Source organism: Haliotis rubra, unplaced genomic scaffold (assembly GCF_003918875.1).
Source record: "Haliotis rubra isolate DU_JTF1 unplaced genomic scaffold, ASM391887v1 Scf459, whole genome shotgun sequence".
NCBI classification, from domain to species: Eukaryota; Metazoa; Mollusca; class Gastropoda; order Lepetellida; family Haliotidae; genus Haliotis; species Haliotis rubra.
In genome coordinates this window covers 411,104-429,664 of record NW_025767145.1, presented here as the reverse complement: position 1 = coordinate 429,664, position 18,561 = coordinate 411,104, and the positions used below count along the sequence as shown (strand labels likewise).

Here is an 18,561-nt window from a genome sequence, read left to right as displayed (position 1 = left end):
GCAACACAGGAAGTTTGGTTTTACGCCGCTTTTAGCAATGAACATCACGGCAGGGGTAAAACGCATGTGTCGAACCCTCTTCGGCGTGACGAAACGCTTTAACCACTGCTACCCAAGAAACAGGAAATATGAAAGTAAAACGCATGTGTCCTGTTCAAAATGGAAAAGAGGAAAGTATCGTGTATATACAAAGACGAGTTATTGACAAATCGGGAGCCCCAGCGACACCATTAAAAAAATGTTTCTTGCATTTGTCTCTGCCTATGGCCTCGATCATTACAAAGTTAACGACACAAATAAAAAACACCACCACAAATTGGGAGACGCTGGATTGGAACCCACGACAATACTTTTCACTAGTGCAAAGCGAATTTTGTTGGCTTGGATGGCCTTACAAATATGAAGATCTCATATTTGGCAGCATATTATTAGAGCTTGACAGTTTTCATATGTTGTACAACCCTACTTCTGTACGTGTTTGTTTCTTATTATAACATAGAAGCAGAGATTGAAGACTATCGATCACTAAATAAGTATTGGACAGCATTTCCAACACATGTTTAACAGGCCCATTATTTCCATAAAAATGTAGTAGAATAAATACACGGCTAACTTATACTTTAATTCTTCTGTTTAATGTTGAATAAGTTCAGAGGTGAAACATAGTTATAGACTAGATTCTATGTAATTGCGTTATATTGAATAAAAACTCCTAACACCCTAATCCGCGAAACATATTGTTTAGCGGGTACCCTCAGAGTTCGATGTATAAGAGTAGCCTCCCTTTGATTGTAAGCTCTGCGGATAGTTATCGCTGTGATGAGCTTAAAACCTTCCTTGACCTTGAACTCCGAAAATGGCATTGCAAGCGCTTCGTTGTCGTACCGTCTCTAACATCATCGGCAAACATGCCGGGGCTGCTGCTACACTGGCACGTTCAAGGTATGATTGCAGTTTTGCATATGCTATCGCAAACATATATCTATATGGGATATCAATCAGTATCTAATTCAAAATTACCTAATAGTGTACGTGATCATGCATCAAGACCATGCTCTCGCAAGTTCACCTTCGTAATCTTCTAGTATCCAAGATTGTCCTTGAAGTCGTGTCAAACTTTGTTGATAATAATTTGTTATCTTATGTCTAAAGGAGTAATGCGTTGTATTATTATCGATTCAAGCAACATCACTCAGCTTTTAGATACAAAACATGTTTGCTGCCATCACACACAGACTGAAACGTCAAAAACTTCAGCGAATCAAATCGAATGCTGTTTATATTGTGAACTGAACATATGGGTAAAATGCAAGCCTGAATGGTGATCATTGTGACTGAAGCTCTTTTGACTGAGTAAGTGGTGGTATTGCACGAGTTCCAAAGACTATATACACTGTCAGTTAAACCTTTCAAGCATGACCGCCTCCGTGGTGTAGTGGTTAGAGCGTCAGCCCAGAGAGCGGAAGGTCGCAGGTTCGATCCCCGACCGCGCCATACCAAAAGACGTTAAAATATTGTACTTGTTGGTCCCTGCCTGGCGCTCGGCATTAATAGGTACAACAAGGACTGGTCGGCTCGGAGTCAGTATAATGTGTCTGAGTGGGGTATTCATGCTTCACTGCGGCATGGTACATGTATCTCAGTGCGCTAGCACTATAAAACCAGCTTCAGTCTGGGCTAGTACAAGCAGCCGCACATACACATACACATGTATGCACGTCGTCATATGAGCGAAATATTCTGAAGCATGACGTTAAAACCCAATTTCACCTCACCTCACCTTTCAAACATGACCATTACGACATAAAGATAGGCAAATGGGTAGCAGAGCTTTTCAAGAATCAAATAACCCATTGTCAGTGTAAGAACAATTGATCATAATATAAACTGTAGGAAAAACAAGGTGCTTTTTGTTATGAATTTGACCCTTGAAGATCCGGGTTAGAATTGGTCTTGAGCAACCCATTGCACCTGCTGCTGTATTCAAAGTTAGTTCTAAAATGTGAAGAGTTTTAATGCAAGAAATAACATTAGAGGTGACCATAAAACACTTTTCTTTTTTCACTTTAAACTCACAGTGAATAGCTGGAAAATTGTGCTGGTGCAGTGTAGAGCAACATTCATTCATTTTCACTTTAAAGTTAAATCATTTTACACACAAAATGCTTCTGAAAGTTTTCTGGTGCTAGTAATATTGGTTACTTGGGTTACCTCCCTTACCTTGTAATGACAGGTATTTATACTTGTCTTACCTTCATGTAAAATACTTTAATTTCAATTGTCAAAGACGCTTTAACAAGTTTCCGTGTCACCACCAAACTCTCTGCTGAGAAGCAGTATCGCTAACAATTGTATGATGTTATAATATAACTCATGTGAATCACAGAGTTCGAAAACCGTTCGATTAGCTGTTTTTAAGTTCACTTTGTACAGATTTATTTTACCGACTTTCACTGCTTTATTTAAACTATTTTCTGCATTGCACCATTTAAACACTAAACTTAAACATAATTAACTACTTTTATAGCAGTTTTTAGCTTTTCAGAATGTTTCACTGATATTAACATGATTAAAAATCCAGTCGAGAGGCAGACGCCATTTTGTTTACGTGTCCTATAGTCGGTAGCGAGCTTATCGATCTTCAAAATAAAATAAAATGATATTTTGTACATTTAACATGGCAGTAAGATAAATACCTTGTAAACTTCTCCCTTGGGTAATACGGTCTGATGTACGCACCTTAGTAGCAGTGTCATCCCTTGCCTACCAGCTACCAATGATCAACAGCATGTGCATCAATCTACACAAGTGGGATACGATGACATGTGTCAACCACTCTGCGAGCCTGACCACCCGATCCCGTTAGTTGCATTCTATGACAAACATGGGTTACTGAAGACCAATTCTTAGCCAGATCTTCATGGGTCCTGATATTGTGAAAGCTATGTACATGTTAAACACTAGTCACTGTCTTGCAGCTCTTGGTGGTCCAATGTTGAAATGGGACCCCCAGATGCTATTCTTGGAGTTACCGAGGCTTTCAAGCGGGACACGAACCCCAAGAAGATGAACCTTGGTGTGGGTGCATACAGAGACGACAACGGCAAACCTTTCGTGTTGCCATCAGTTACTAAGGTGAGAAGATTATCATTGATCCTGCATGAGATGGATTTTCTAATCAGACAGACACCGTTTTGGCTTCTAAAGTCTATCTCTTATCTAATTTTCAAAACTTCAAAATGAAAATGAACCTAACTGGGGATTTCTGAATGCAGAAATGATGGCTGACATCAGTAGCACAATTTTCTTTCGATTAGAATGGATGGTCAAAGTCTTTCTTTGTTGACATTGTCAGATGTCCACCTTGAGGTATTTTATTAGAGTTAAAGTTCTTAAATTCATGAGATTCTATTCTTCTGGAAACCCCTTGTACATTTTTTACAGGTCTATCTTAGAAGTTAAAACTGAAATGGTGTACATCATTGTGTTTCCCTTAAATGACAACTTTACTGTCTTCATGTAAATGAATGTTTTGTGTGTACATGTAAGCTCACCAATACATACAGAATAACATTGACATATGTAACAAAATATTGCTTGTTGTCCCCCGCCGCAACGCGGAACGGGGGGGACTATGTATTCAGCAGCGTCTGTCCGTACGTCCCAATTCTTGTTAACGCGATGTCTCATGAATTGTTGTACCCAATGTCTTCAAATTTGGTGACAGCCTACATTGGGGGATTACGCAGACACCAGTCGATTTGGGTGACCTTGACCTTTTTTTTAAGGTCACCACGACACTTTGACCACTTTTCCAACTCTTGTTACCACAATATCTCATGAACAGTTGTACTCAATGTCTTCAAATCTAGTGGCAGCCTACATTAGGGGATTACGCAGACACCAGTGTATTTTGGTGACCTTGACCTTATTTTTCAAGTTCACACTTTTCAAACTCTTGTTAATACAATATCTCATGAACAGTTGTACTCAATGTCTTCAAATTTAGTGACAGCCTACATTAGGGGGATTACGCAGACACCAGTGTATTTTGGTCACCTTGACCTTATTTTTCAAGGTCACACTTTTAAAACTTGTTAACGCGAAATCTCATGGACTGTTGTACCCAATGTTTTCAAATTTGGTGACAGCCTACACTTGGGGATTACGCAGACAACTGTCGATATTGGTGACCTTGACCTTATCTTCAAGGTCACCACACCACTTTGACCACTTTTTAAACCCTTGTTGTGCGATATCTCATGAACTGTTGTACCCAATGTTTTCAAATTTGGTGACAGCCTACATTTGGCGATTATAGAGACACCAGTCGATTTTGGTGACCTTGACCTCATTTTCAAGGTCACCATGCCACTTTGACCACTTTTCAAACTCTTGTTAACGCAATATGTCATCAAACATTGTACCCAATGTCTTCAATTATGTTGACAGCCTACATTGGGTGATTATACAGACACCAGTCATTTCAGTCATCTTTTATCTGACAAAAATATAAATAGTAGTAAATATGTTATAAATATTTCGTTCTTCTTGTGTTAATTGTATTCATTGTTTGTAATGATTGTTTTCAGGCAGAGCAGCAGATGCTTGCAGCCAAACAGGACAAGGAATACTTGCCCATCTCTGGTCTCGCAGACTTCTGTAAAGCTTCAGCTGCTCTGGCTTTCGGGGATGATTGCCAGGCCCTGAAAGACAATCTGGTATGTTCCGGTGATGAATGTTCCGCTGGTGTATGTTCTGCAGGTGTATGACCTGGTGGTGTATGTATGTTCTGCTGCTGTATGTACTAGTGGTCTATGTTCCGTTGTATGTTCTCTTTAATGTTCGCTGCTGTATCATCTGGTGCTGTATGTTCACTGGTGTATGTTCCTGCTGGTCGTTCTGGTTCTGGTGAGTGTATGTTCTGGTGCTGTATGTTCTGGTGCTGTATGTTCACTGGTGGTGTATGTTCCACTGGTGTATGTTCCACTGGTGTGTATGTCCACTGGTGTATGTTCTGGTGCTGTATGTATGTTCTGGTGCTGTGTATGTTCTGGTGCTGTGTATGTTCTGGTGCTGTATGTTCTGGTGGTTCTGGTGGTGTATGTTCCACTGGTGTATGTTCCTGTATGTTCTGGTGGTGTATGTTCCACTGGTGTATGTTCCACTGGTGTATGTTCTGGTGGTGTATGTTCTGGTGGTGTATGTTGTATGTTCCACTGGTGTATGTTCTGGTGTATGTTGCTGTATGTTCTGGTGGTGTATGTTCTGGGTGTATGTTCTGGTGCTGTATGTTCCACTGGTGTATGTTCTGGTGGTGTATGTTCCACTGGTGTCCACTGCTGTATGTTGTTGGTGGTGTATGTTCCACTGCTGTATGTGGTGGTGTATGTTCTGGGCTGTATGTTCCACTGGTGTATGTTCTGTATGTTCTGGTGGTGTATGTTCCTGTATGTTCTGGTGGTGTATGTTCTGGTGTATGTTCCACTGGTGTATGTTCTGGTGGTGTATGTTCTGGTGCTGTATGTTCCACTGGTGTATGTTCTGGTGCTGTATGTTCTGGTGCTGTATGTTCCACTGGTGTATGTATGTGGTCTGGTGCTGTATGTTCCACTGGTGTATGTTCTGGTGGTGTATGTTCTGGTGCTGTATGTTCGGTGGTGTATGTTCTGGTGTATGTTCTGGTGGTGTATGTTCTGGTTGGTGTATGTTCTGGTGGTGTATGTTCTGCTGTATGTTCTAGTGTGTATGTTCTGGTGCTGTATGTTCATCGGTGCTGTATGTTGGTGTATGTTCTGGTGGTGTATGTTCATGTTGGTGTATGTTCTGGTTCTGTATGTTCTGGTGCTGTATGTTCTGTATGTTCCTGGTTCTGGTGCTGTATGTTCTGGTGGTGTATGTTCTGGTGGTGTATGTTCTGGTGCTGTATGTTCTGGTGCTGTATGTTCTGGTGGTGTATGTTCTGGTGCTGTATGTTCTGGTGCTGTGTATGTTCTGGTGCTGTATGTTCTGGTGCTGTATGTTCTGGTGTTCTGTATGTTTCTGGTGTATGTTCTGGTGCTGGTTCCACTGGTGTATGTTCCACTGGGTATGTTCTGTATGTTCTGGTGCTGTATGTTCTGGTGCTGTATGTTCTGGTGGTGTATGTTCTGGTGGTGTATGTGTATTCTGGTGCTGCTGTATGTTCTGGTGCTGTATGTTCTGGTGCTGTATGTGCTGTATGTTCTGGTGGTGTATGTTCTGGTGTGTTCTGTATGTTCCACTGGTGTATGTGTATGTTCTGGTGCTGTATGTTCTGGTGCTGTTCCACTGGTGTATGTTCTGGTGCTGTATGGTGCTGTATGTTCTGGTGCTGTATGTTCTGGTGCTGTATGTTCTGGTGTTCTGGTGCTGTATGTTCTGGTGCTGTATGTTCTGGTGCTGTATGTTCTGGTGGTGTATGTTCTGGTGCTGTATGTTCCACTGGTGTATGTTCTGGTGCTGTATGTTGGTGTATGTTCTGGTGCTGTATGTTCCACTGGTGTATGTTCTGGTGCTGTATGTTCCACTGGTGTATGTTCTGGTGCTGTATGTTCTGGTGCTGTATGTTTCTGGTGCTGTATGTTCTGGTGCTGTATGTTCTGGTGCTGTATGTTCTGGTGTGCTGTATGTTCTGGTGGTGTATGTTCTGGTGCTGTATGTTCCATGTTCTGGTGTATGTTCCACTGCTGTATGTTCTGGTGCTGTATGTTCTGGTGGTGTATGTTCTGGTGCTGTATGTTCTGGTGGTGTATGTTCTGTATGTTCCACTGCTGTATGTTCTGGTGGTGGTGCTGTATGTTCTGGTGGTGTATGTTCTGGTGCTGTATGTTCTGGTGGTGTATGTTCCACTGCTGTATGTTCTGGTGCTGTATGTTCCACTGCTGTATGTTCTGGTGCTGTATGTTCTGGTGGTGTATGTTCTGGTGCTGTATGTTCTGGTGGTGTTCTGTTCTGGTGCTGTATGTTCTGGTGCTGTATGTTCCTGGTGGTGTATGTTCTGGTGGTGTATGTTCTGGTGGTGTATGTTCCACTGGTGTATATGTGTATGTTCTGGTGCTGTATGTTCCACTGCTGTATGTTCCATGTATGTTGGTGCTGTATGTTCCACTGCTGTATGTATGTTCTGGTGGTGTATGTTCTGTGGTGTATGTTCCACTGGTGTATGTTCCTGGTGCTGTATGTTCCACTGGTGTATGTTCCACTGGTGTATGTTCTGGTGCTGTATGTTCCACTGCTGCTGTATGTTCTGGTGCTGTATGTTCTGGCTGCTGTATGTTCTGCTGCTGTATGTTCTGGTGGTGTATGTTCCACTGGTGTATGTTGGTGTATGTTCACTGCTGTATGCTGCTGTATGTTCTGCTGTGGTGTTATGCTGTTCCACTGCTGTATGTTCTGGTGCTGTATATGTTCTGGTGGTGTATGTTCCACTGCTGTATGTTCCACTGCTGTATGTTCTGGTGCTGTATGTTCCACTGCTGTATGTGGTGTATGTTCTATGTGGTGTATGTTCTGGTGGTGTATGATGGTTCCACCTGTATGTTCTGGTGCTGTATGATCCACTGGTGTATGTTTTGATGGTGTGTGTTCCTCTGGTGTATGTTCTGATGGTGTATTTTCCGCTGGTGTATGTATTGTTGTTACATGTTATGTTGTTGTATGTTCTTGATAGGATTTGGTCCAAACAATCCACTCGGGTCAAAGCTCCTAAAATGTCACTAAAATAAAGAAATGAATTGGCATTGTAGTCAATAAAAGAATTTGTATAATCACCTTTTCTTTTTCAGAATGTTACTGCTCAGGGTATTTCTGGTACAGGCTCTCTTCGTATCGGAGCAGCGTTCTTCGTGAGTAAAATATTATCATAAAAGGGGGGAATTATGGATGTCAACTTTTTGGCGTCTGTTCTTACTCGTTTATCGATCTGGCCCCGATTTCTCGAAACAAACTTAAGTCTGAGTTTTGACTTAAGTTCGAGTTTTCACTCAAATAGAGAAAATGCATTAGCAGAATGAACTGAAACTGATATTAAACTCAAACATACTAAACAATTTGAGTTTGGTGGATGGATTACTTAATTTGTTTGGGCTTTTTTATTTTAAAAATGCAGTTGAGTTAAAAATTCAGCTGTTTCAAATTGTCAAACTCAGTTTGAAATTTGAGTAAAAACTTTAAGTTTGTTTCGAGAAATCGGGGCCTGATGAAGGAGTAAGATTATCTCGGTAGACTCGGTACTCGGTAAAAACGTTCTGTTCCTCATATCACAGTAGTTGAAATATTCCCTCTTTATGTGTGTCTTTTCTAAATGCCATTCAAACAGTTTAAACCTGTGAAGATGCGTGTTGGAATTGATCTTCTGTAACCCATGCTTGTCGTAAGAGGCGACTAACGGGATCAGGTGGTCAGGCTCACTCACTCATTCACTCACTCTTGCAGTCACCCTTTCACTCACTTACTCTCGCACTCACCCACTCACTCTTCTTGGACTCACTCACTCACTCACTCTCGCACTCACCCACTCCAGTGTTCACGAATAGCGTCTGACCCTCTGACAAATCCGGCAGATTTGCCAACAGTCCGATAAAACTCTACAACCCGCCGGCCCCAGTGTCTGACTGTATATTTCACAATGACTTTGACTGAAGTTGTTATATGGGACATGTGACACCTGTTTGCTGTTTATAAATCTTATGTTTGTTTATTATTTCAGTGCCAATTATAAGAAATGCTAAATCTGAAATGTGTGTTTAATTTTATTCTATGGGTCCTGTGAATTTTCAATGGGTCAGACAGACATCTGAAACTTACAGGACACAATGTCCAGTTCCTTTGAAACATGATTCGTGAACACTGCCGCTCTTCTCGCACTCACTCACTCACTCTGGCACTCACTCACTCACTCGTCGGTATGATGCTTGTATTCCAGGCCAAGTGGTTCTCAACCAGCAAAGTATTCTACATCCCGTCTCCATCTTGGGGGAACCACACACCAATCTTCAAGTGAGTGGTCTTCTTTGTTGTGCCAGTCATGTTTGGCTTGGCAATAACAAATGTTCATCTCAAATATGGTTAATTTGTGATGCTGAATTGTTGTTACCTGTGATCAGACCTCTGTTGTGTATTTGTTGTGTAAGGTGTTGTGTGGTTAGTAGCTTTACTGAAGTACTGTATGTTATAACTGGTGTAAGAATATTATCCATTGGTGAGATGGATACTGAGTCTTGTTACCATGGTTACATGTTGTGAGGTCCTAGCTATCACGAAACTCATTACAATACAACAGACATTGTGAAATATGGGGTTTATTGTACAATTCCTCATGTTGAATTCTAACTGAGACCGTAGCACAAATATTGATTCTGATGGCATTAATGTTTCCATTGAAATGCAGCGTGACATGATTTGTTTTTTCACATTTTACTCTAGGTATTTTTTCTGCATAGAGTTGTGTTTTGTTATGAATATTATTTTGAAAGTGGCTTGAGTTCATTCTTTATGGGGGCATGGGGTAGCCTAGTGGTTAAAGCGTTGGCTCGCCATGTCGAGATAGGTTGAATCCCCATATGGGTACAATGTGTGAAGCCCATTTCTGGTGACCCCGCCGTGATGATGTTGCTGGAATATTGCTAAAAGCCATAAAACCAAACTCAGTCAGTCAGTCAGTCATTCTTTATGTGGCCATCCACACCTGAAATAAGATTTGAGTGTGACCAACATACAATGTTTGGTATAATTGTGTTTTACAGACACGCTGGTCTTGAAGTGAAGTCTTATCGGTATTACGACCCAAGCACCTGTGGTTTCGACTTCAGCGGAGCGTGTGAGGATATCTCTGTGAGTAATTACCTGATTGTGTAGTGGATAATTTTCACTGCTTCATAGTAAATATTCATTGACATTAATAGTGCTTTATGTTGACTCTCCGGTGTTCATTTGAGAAATGAAAGACAGTAATGATGTAAGATCAGAATTGTTACTAAAGTCTCCGCTGAATGTTTTTCTCTTTTAACCAGCAATTTAATTTTGGCATCTTTGTGAGTAGATTTTGGTGTTTTTGACGTATAGAATATTATCACATTGTGTATCAACTCAACTTACAAAACAGAGATATTATATCAAACTTGTCACCCCATGCCAATTTAGGTTTACAGAGCAGAGCAGATTCTAGCACATAATCATGATAATAACTATTGTACGAGTTATACTGGGGCTCAGTTAGGCTCTGTGATTGTATCGTTTGTTTGTCATGTTGTTAGCCATTAGTAAGTCTCACAGTCCCTGAACTGCATTATTTTCCCTTCTGCCTTTCCCATTCTGCAATGATAAAGCCCTAAATAAAGCAAGTCTAGATTTCTCAAATAAAGCAAGTTGTGATTTCCTCACTTCTGTCTGGGGCTACTTTTCAATTTTAAAGGAATCGATTGTGTCTATCAAAATTGTAATTTGTTCAGAGACAAAGCGTTACTCTAGCCACTGGTTTGCTTAGTCAAGAATCAAGCATTTACAGGCTGTTTTGATAAGGCAGAATTATTGCTAGCATACAATGACTTGACTTTACCTTCAGTGGCTGAAATGACAGACTGTTTACTCTGTTGTTGATCACCCGTGAAGATCCGGGTTAGAATTGATCTTCAGTAACCCATGCTTGTCATAAGAGGCGACTAACAGAATCGGGTGGTTAGGCTTGCTGACTTGGTTGACACATGTCATTGAATCCCAATTGGGTAGATCGATGCTCATACTGTTGATCACTGGATTGTCTGGGCCAGACTTGATTATCGTATCCCAATTGCGTAGATTGTTACTCGTGCTGTTGATCACTGGATTGTCTGGGCCAGACTTGATTATCGTATCTCAGTTGCGTTGATCGATGCTCATGCTGTTGATCACTGGATTGTCTGGGCCAGACTTGATTATTTACAGACTGACGCCATATAGCTTGAATATTGCTGAGTGTGGCGTAAAACTAAACTCACTCACTCACTGTTTTTGATCTTTGATGTCATGTTTACAGAATATTCCTGAGGGGTCAACCATCGTCCTGCACGCCTGCGCACATAACCCCACTGGTGTTGACCCAACCGTGAGTATTTGGCTGGACTACTCTACTCTTCCCTGAGATCCCCACATGGGTACAATGTGTGAAGCCCATTTCTGTTGTCCCCCGCCGTGATATTGCTGGAATATTGCTAAAAGCGGCGCAAAACCATACTCACTCACTCACTCACTCATTTCCCTGAGATATCATCTTGTCATGCACCGCTTTAGAAAAAGTGCGAAATGTCTATACACCAACCTACAAATATTAATCTTGCTATTTTCTTCTCTTGTGCAGTCATTGAGCCAACTTACCTAAAAGACCTCATACCACAGGACTAAAACTTGAGTATAGACAAACTTTATGGATAACAACTTTGTTTCATGAGTGCGACATTTCGATACAAATTCTTGTACTGGTGTCAAGCAGGAAGGACATTCAAGAATCTGTATCGAAAAGTCGCACTTACAAAATAAAGAAGTTGTTATCCATAAAGTTTCCCTATATTGTACTTCCCAACTTCTAAAATGCCAATCAAAGAAGTTAAATGCTGAGTTCTGAAAATGTTTTGTATGTTCGTACTGGATCCAGCTGAGAAAATTCTGTAAACCAGAAAAAAAGTGTGGCTTGAAAAGAGTGGTTTGCTAATACTTTGTTACTGCTGATCCAACTTAGCCAAACAGTGTCATATCAGATGATAAAAGCAAAATGTTGAGCCACACAAGTGTTTTGTTTGTTTCAACAAACATGGTTATTGGTTGGGAAGATTCTGTTACCTATACAGTCATGCCCCATTTATCCGAACCTCAGATATCCGGAAAACTTGCCTCCCGAACAAAAATTCCTTAAAACGAATTCACAACATTGTAAAATTACTCACTTATCTGAAAATTCGGTTTCTGTAACCGCACAGTCATTTTCACATACAAAACGCTAAATTATATGCATTTTTTCTCGTATATCCGGATGGCTGAGCACTTGTCAGTATGTTTACACATGTATTTACTGAGTGGCCTTGTTTGCCCTAACATAAAAGAAGTCGGCAGTCTTTGAAGCGTGAGAGGATGAACTACCTGTAATCAGCAAGGTGACACTGTATGCATTGTTATTTGTTGATGTCTTGTCAATAAAGATTACGGCTGAGGCCTGTTATCTTTGTTTCTTTGTATGTCTTTTTACATATGGTCCTGGGTTCAGATATCCGAAGAGGCGGTGGGGTAGCCTAATGGTTAAAGCGTTGGCTCGTCATGCCGAAGACCCGGGTTCGAATCCCCACATGGGTACAATGTGTGAAGCCCATTTCTGGTGTCCCCCGCCGTGATGTTGCTGGAATATTGCTAAAAGCGGCGTAAAACCATACTCAGTCAGTCAGTCAGTTACCCGAAAATTCGTTTATCCAGACAATTTCAAGAAAACACAAGTGTCCGGATAAACGGGGCACGACTGTAAATCTAACAAATGTTAATTCCTAATATATTGTTGTCCCCTCACAGCCTGAGCAATGGAGAGAGCTGAGTCAGCTTATTAAGAAGAAGAAGCTGTTCCCGTTCTTTGACATGGCCTACCAGGGCTTCGCTAGTGGTGACACCGTCAAAGATGCCTACGCTCCTCGATACTTCCTCCAAGATGGCCACCAGGTCTCTCTAGCACAGTCCTTTGCTAAAAACATGGGCTTATATGGTGGGTAATATCTCTGTTGGAGTTGATTTCATAACCCCTTCGTTAAAGAGCTTAAGTGCTTATGAGAACAGAATACAATGCGAATATTCATATACAGATTATGCTAATTCATTGATGTTTGATAGATTTAATTGAGTGTTTCTCAAATCAATCTGCGGCAGGAGAGTTACTCAGTTTCTCATGGTTGACAGACCTGTGAAGATCTTGATTAGAATTTGTCTTAAAAGTTTGTTTTTTTATATTTCCATGGCAACAACTTTCACTTACAAGGAAAATGGTTGTTGTGCTTTCAGGAGCAGATCTTGAAAACAGTGTTTATCATCTTGTTTCATATAAATAACATTTACATTGAGATCTCAAGGTTTGGCACAAGTTCACAAGTAGCTGCCAGTCGTCAATCTGTCACTCAATATGTTGCTGTGTACAGAGCTGGGTCATTGAGTTATGTACTCGCTTGTGGTCATCTCAATTGGGTATACTAATTTACCTTTGAGTAACCAAATAAATTGTACCCACCTCACTCAAACTCAATTGGGTATTTTGTCATTTTCCATTAATTGTAAAAATATAATAAAGTTTAAATGTTAGTGTTTGTTATTTATATTTGATGTGTAATATGAGAAACCATAAGAAAGACTGCAAGTTGCCAAGTTCATGTCCTGAAACAGAACCTCTCAATATACCTCTATCCACGCAAGCTAAGATTTGACATTTTTGTGTGTACGCATGTAAGATCACATCTATTGAGTATTTACAAAACAAAAATTCAATAGACTTAATAGAGAATTTAGTTTTCACATAAATATTTGCATAATTTACGAAGATACGCAATAGACTTAATAGGAATTTAGTTTTCACATAAATATTTGCATAATTTACGAAGATATGCAGCTTATCTGTACCTCTGTGTGTACTTCTGCAGGGGAGCGTGCCGGGGCCTTCACCATCATGTGTCAGGACGCAGACGAGGCCAGCCGTGTCATGTCGCAGCTGAAGATCATCATCCGACCCATGTATTCCAACCCTCCCATCCACGGTGCCCGTATTGTGTCCACCATCCTCAACAACCCCGACCTCAGGAAGGAATGGTAAAGGAGCTCTAGTTTCTTTGAAGATGTGTTGCTGTACCCATCATTCAATAATATCCAAGCATCTTCCTTGTCGTAAGCGAGAATAAGTCTCGGTACCTCCTATGCCATGAACTAGTGGTCTAGGGCACTGAGTCGGTGTCCTCATCCTTATCCGGGGCGGTCGGGTAGCCTAGTGGTTAAAGCGTTCACTCGTCACACCAAAGGCCCGGATTCGATTCCCCACATGGGTACAATGTGTGAAACCCATTTGTGGTGTCCCCTGCCATGATATTGCTTGAATATTGCTAAAAGCGGCATAAAACTACACTCACTCACTCACTCACTCAGAATAAGTCTCATTACCTCCGGCTTCTCAATACAAAACTCAGGACCTTCTTTTCAAAATGAAGCCTCAGTTGTTCATTCTTCTGAAAAAGTCAGAAAAAGGTCCCTGTAACCTGTAACCCATTCTCTTCCCACAGAGGTTACTCCTGTCATATCTTCCTACGTAACCTCTGTTCTAATACGGCCCTTTCATGGTGTGAGCGTTCAAGACTCGTGATTGGAGGCAATCAGATTTAGTTGTGCAATCAGCGACATTGTTTCAAAAGTGATCATTCGCAAGGCCTCGGTAATTTCCGTATGCTTCGAGAAAACTAAACCTCTTCCCCTGCGCGATGCGCAAACGTTTCTTCGAGACAGAACTCAGTCATGTTATGGCAGATCAGTGGCGTCTCCATCGCCCTCGTTGACAAGACGGACTAGCCATTAAAAGCCATGTGTAACATCAACCCCGGCAGATGGGGAAATTTGTGGCCCCACATTTGCTTGTGTTAGTCAAGTTGAATCTAAGTCGATGTAACACGTGTTCTGATTGGATAGAAAGAAGGGAGATCATTCGTGTTGCGATCTTTTGCCGCTAGGGGATTTTACGAGAACCTGGAAATATGGCCGTATTAAAACAGAGGTTCGTAGGAAGATATGACAAGTAACCTCTGTGGGAAGAGAATGCCTGTAACCCTGTACAGTAGGATGTTCTGTAATGCATATCAGCTCAATATATTTCATTCATTCATTCACCACACCATGATTTCAGTACTTAACACAAGAATCTAAAAGGCTTTCTTTTATATGTAAAGTTGAAAATTGTGTATCATGCTTTTATTGTTTGAAAGTCTGTGCTCCTTTGTTTAACATCAGCAGTGTTTAAAACTCCCAAAATTCCAAGCCAGACAGCCGGACTGGTAACTTTAAATAATTACCAGTCCGGATACAAACTTGCCTGTCGGTTTTCAACAATGAAAACAAAATCAGGTTTCTGAATACTTTACTGTTTGCAAGCATCGCAATGAACAACATAGCACTAACAGGCAATGCACCGAGTTTAGGTAAACTGAAAGTACATATGTTGTGATTGGTTATTGTAAAATGAACTGTCCAATCGTAAATAGTTTAACATAATTATCATAATACCTTAAACACCTCAAACTGACGACAAGAGAACCTGTTTGATATTATGAAATATTTACTGTTAGTGGTAAAAACATCTACCAGACCACCGAACAGGCTACTTTTGAAATTTGACCGTCCGAGATGAAAATAGACCGTTCCGGACGGTCGGGCAGGTGGGAATTTTAAACGCTGACATCAGTAGATTGTTTTATATTTAAACTATATGTGTTTGAAATAGTGGTGTTCCGATTAATTGAAATAATCGAAGATTGATCGCAGTGACCAAACGACCAAGCAATCGATCACATTTTCTCATAATTACGAACATAAACGATTTTGGAACTACTGTTTTAGTCTTTGAAATACTTGACAATGGAACATATCGTTGAAGTTGTCAGGGCATGAAAGCGTGTTTAATTCATAGAAAACTCACTTCACTAACTGAAAAGCCATGACCGAATATTTCTTGAAGACTCCAGGAAGTTTATGTTCATGATATATTAGTCATCACTTTAAAGTAGCAAGTTGCATCATGTTATAAATATCTGCAATAACAACCTGGATAGGAAAATCTGAAAAATGACGCTAACCAATTTTTTTCGATGATTGTTCGTTGGTAATGAAGCAATCATCAATTGTGAGATTTCAACCAATTCTCAACACTAGTTTGAAGTCATCCATGTTGCATTTTGCCATTTTATGGTGGCAGTGAAGAAAATCTGTATTCCCTCCTCAGCTGATCATGTTTGGTGGTGTTTATTGGATCTCTTGATGTTAAGGAACCGTTCATAATTTATGGCTAGAGGGGTGATGATGATTTTTATGGAGAGGCATGTACAATGTAAATGATCCCCCTAAAATGTAAGAGACCTCCCCCCTGCGTGTCATGTTCAAAATCAATAACACCCCCCTTCCCATAATAATTAAGCATGATTTTTTTAAATAAATTTGTGTACAAAATTGCTGACCCCCTTTAGTACATGTGTACAAAATTGATGCCCCCAAAAAAAAAAAAAAAAAAAAAAAAAAAAAAAAATAAAAAAAAAAAATAAATAAAAAAATTAAATGATAAAAAAAAAAATTAAATAAATAAAACCCCCTTAAAAACCCCATCATTCCCCTAGCCCCAAAACCGTTCAAATGTTGTACTTCAGGTGAACGGAGAGAATCTCAAATCATGTCTTGACAGTTTTAACTGTTTGGTGTCTTGTTCCCAGGTTAGTGGATGTCAAAGGGATGGCCGACCGCATCATCAGCATGAGGACGAAGCTTTCTGAAGGTCTGAAGAGAGAAGGGTCTACTCGCAGCTGGCAACACATCACAGACCAGATCGGGATGTTCTGCTTCACAGGACTCAAGCCAGACCAGGTGCGTCAACATTCTTTTTGTCGGATTCTTATCCATTTAGATTCTGTTATATATTTACAGTTTGGAAACCCAGTTGTCTTAGGTGCTAGAACTGTACACAGGGCTCAAGATAAATTTTCAACATCAGGAGTATGTACTCCTTACTTTTTCAATGCAGGAGTACTGGAAAACCTTAAGAGTACATTTAGAGTACTTAATGGAATTTAATGGAGTATCAGTAATCTTGTGTTTCGTAACTTTCATATATGCACAACAACATTGCTACTCTTGTGTAAACAGGTCAATAAACAATAAAACAATAATTTTTCAGATAAATACGTCTGTAAATGATTCTAAGACCGTACACCATTGCTGTGGTGCGTATCTGCTACGTTTTCTAACTTATTTCCTACCGTATCATGCACATTTTATATCTACATACGCGGATACGGACCTTATCTGGAGCCCTGTTTACAGAGTTGCTGCCCTTGGCTGGGCTAGGATTTGATGATTTGGGGCATCATTTCATGATTCCTGAACATGTTCAGCTTACACACTGTGATTTATCTCAATCTCTCAGTCCCTCCAGAGCAATAATCCACTCACACCTCACAATCTTCTTTCCCTGTTGCAGGTTGAGAGATTAACCAAGGACTTTTCCGTGTACCTCACCAAGGACGGCAGGATCTCCATGGCCGGCGTAACGTCTGGCAACGTCGACTACTTAGCCCATGCCATCCATGAAGTTACCAAGTAGATGGAGAGAACCCGAAATAATCGTCTCTGTCTTTCAAGCTGTACACTGGAGCATTTCCCTAACCACACTGTAGTGTCAGTACTTTGTGAATAGGTTGTCAAGGGTATACAAGGGTGTCTGGACAATTTGTCTTGTAAATATGTGGAGTGCTACATACAAAAAGTGATACAGATGTTCCATATTTTTATGACTACAGATCAATCTCTTTGCAACCAAAAATATAATTATTAGTGCTGCAGTCTAAGCAAACTTAGGCTCAGTATTATTCATTACACTGCTATACTGACTCTAACAAAACCTAGTAGAAGGTCGCGTCAGTTAACCTTTGAGCGACCTATGACCGTCCAATCAAACGTAAGACAGCCGAAAGGATTTAACCAATCAGACAACGACTACTTGTTAGGGTTTGGCGGGGACTTACAAAACAGTTTTTGGATTTTCTCTTCCCTGGTCGCTGACACTCCGCATAAAACACAGATATTTGACCTGCAGTATATACGCTTATGGGTTTCTAATGACATGGTTACTATTTGCTTATATTTTCGCAAGATGACATCCTTGAATATTGACAAAAACGCTATTTTCAGCGACTGTTTACTCATTGCGTGTATCACTCGGAAGCGATCGTGCAGAAAATAGCATTTGGAATCATATCAGCTTTTTAGGTAAATGTTCAAACGGTATGTGCGAATGTTAACTTTCGCGATTTGGTAAGGATCTGATTTGTCAGTCCGAAAGGTTAGCTGACACGACCTTCTACTAGGTTTTGTTAGACTCAGTATAGCAGTGTAACGAATAATACTGAGCCTAAGTTTACTTAGACTGATTAGTGCTGGTTATTGCTCACAATATGCTGATTGATAATCGGAGATCAGTAATCGATCAATAATCGGAGATCAGTAATCGATCAATAATCGATTGTAATTCTAAACCCCACAACAGAACTCCTGTGGACTACAACAGGACACTATCATAATATTGGGAAACGAAACAGGCACTGATTCAGGCAACGATCAAGACAATCGAGGATGCTTCCTGTTGAGACACACATATGTTGTTTACATTGCAGTTTTATACATCAGGAAACTTAATCAGTTGTTTATGTCTTAACTTCACAAACATAAAAATAAGAAACATACTTTCTGATGTTTAAATTGATGTTTCATCTTTCATGAATATCTATTAGTCAAATGAGCTCA

General features: G+C 40.4%; 1 protein-coding gene across 1 annotated transcript; it reads left to right on the top strand.

Moving 5' to 3' along the window:
* The first annotated feature begins 807 nt into the window (after positions 1-807).
* LOC124290145 (aspartate aminotransferase, mitochondrial-like) lies at positions 808-17,581 on the top strand. The gene is made up of 11 exons (XM_046726836.1): positions 808-942; positions 2,979-3,135; positions 4,593-4,721; positions 7,806-7,865; positions 8,945-9,018; positions 9,765-9,852; positions 11,033-11,101; positions 12,550-12,736; positions 13,659-13,824; positions 16,476-16,626; positions 17,240-17,581. Exons 1-11 carry the CDS (start codon positions 857-859, stop codon positions 17,360-17,362), a joined length of 1,290 nt encoding a protein of 429 aa, XP_046582792.1. The 5' UTR covers positions 808-856; the 3' UTR covers positions 17,363-17,581.
* Positions 17,582-18,561: the final 980 nt, after the last annotated feature.

Excerpts from the sequence above, each read along its gene's own strand:
- LOC124290145 (XM_046726836.1), top strand. The coding sequence starts at position 857 with ATGGCATTGCAAGCGCTTCGTTGTCGTACCGTCTCTAACATCATCGGC. Across the intron at positions 943-2,978 it reads GCTACACTGGCACGTTCAAG|CTCTTGGTGGTCCAATGTTG; the intron begins GTATGATTGCAG and ends ACTGTCTTGCAG. Across the intron at positions 4,722-7,805 it reads AGGCCCTGAAAGACAATCTG|AATGTTACTGCTCAGGGTAT; the intron begins GTATGTTCCGGT and ends TTTCTTTTTCAG.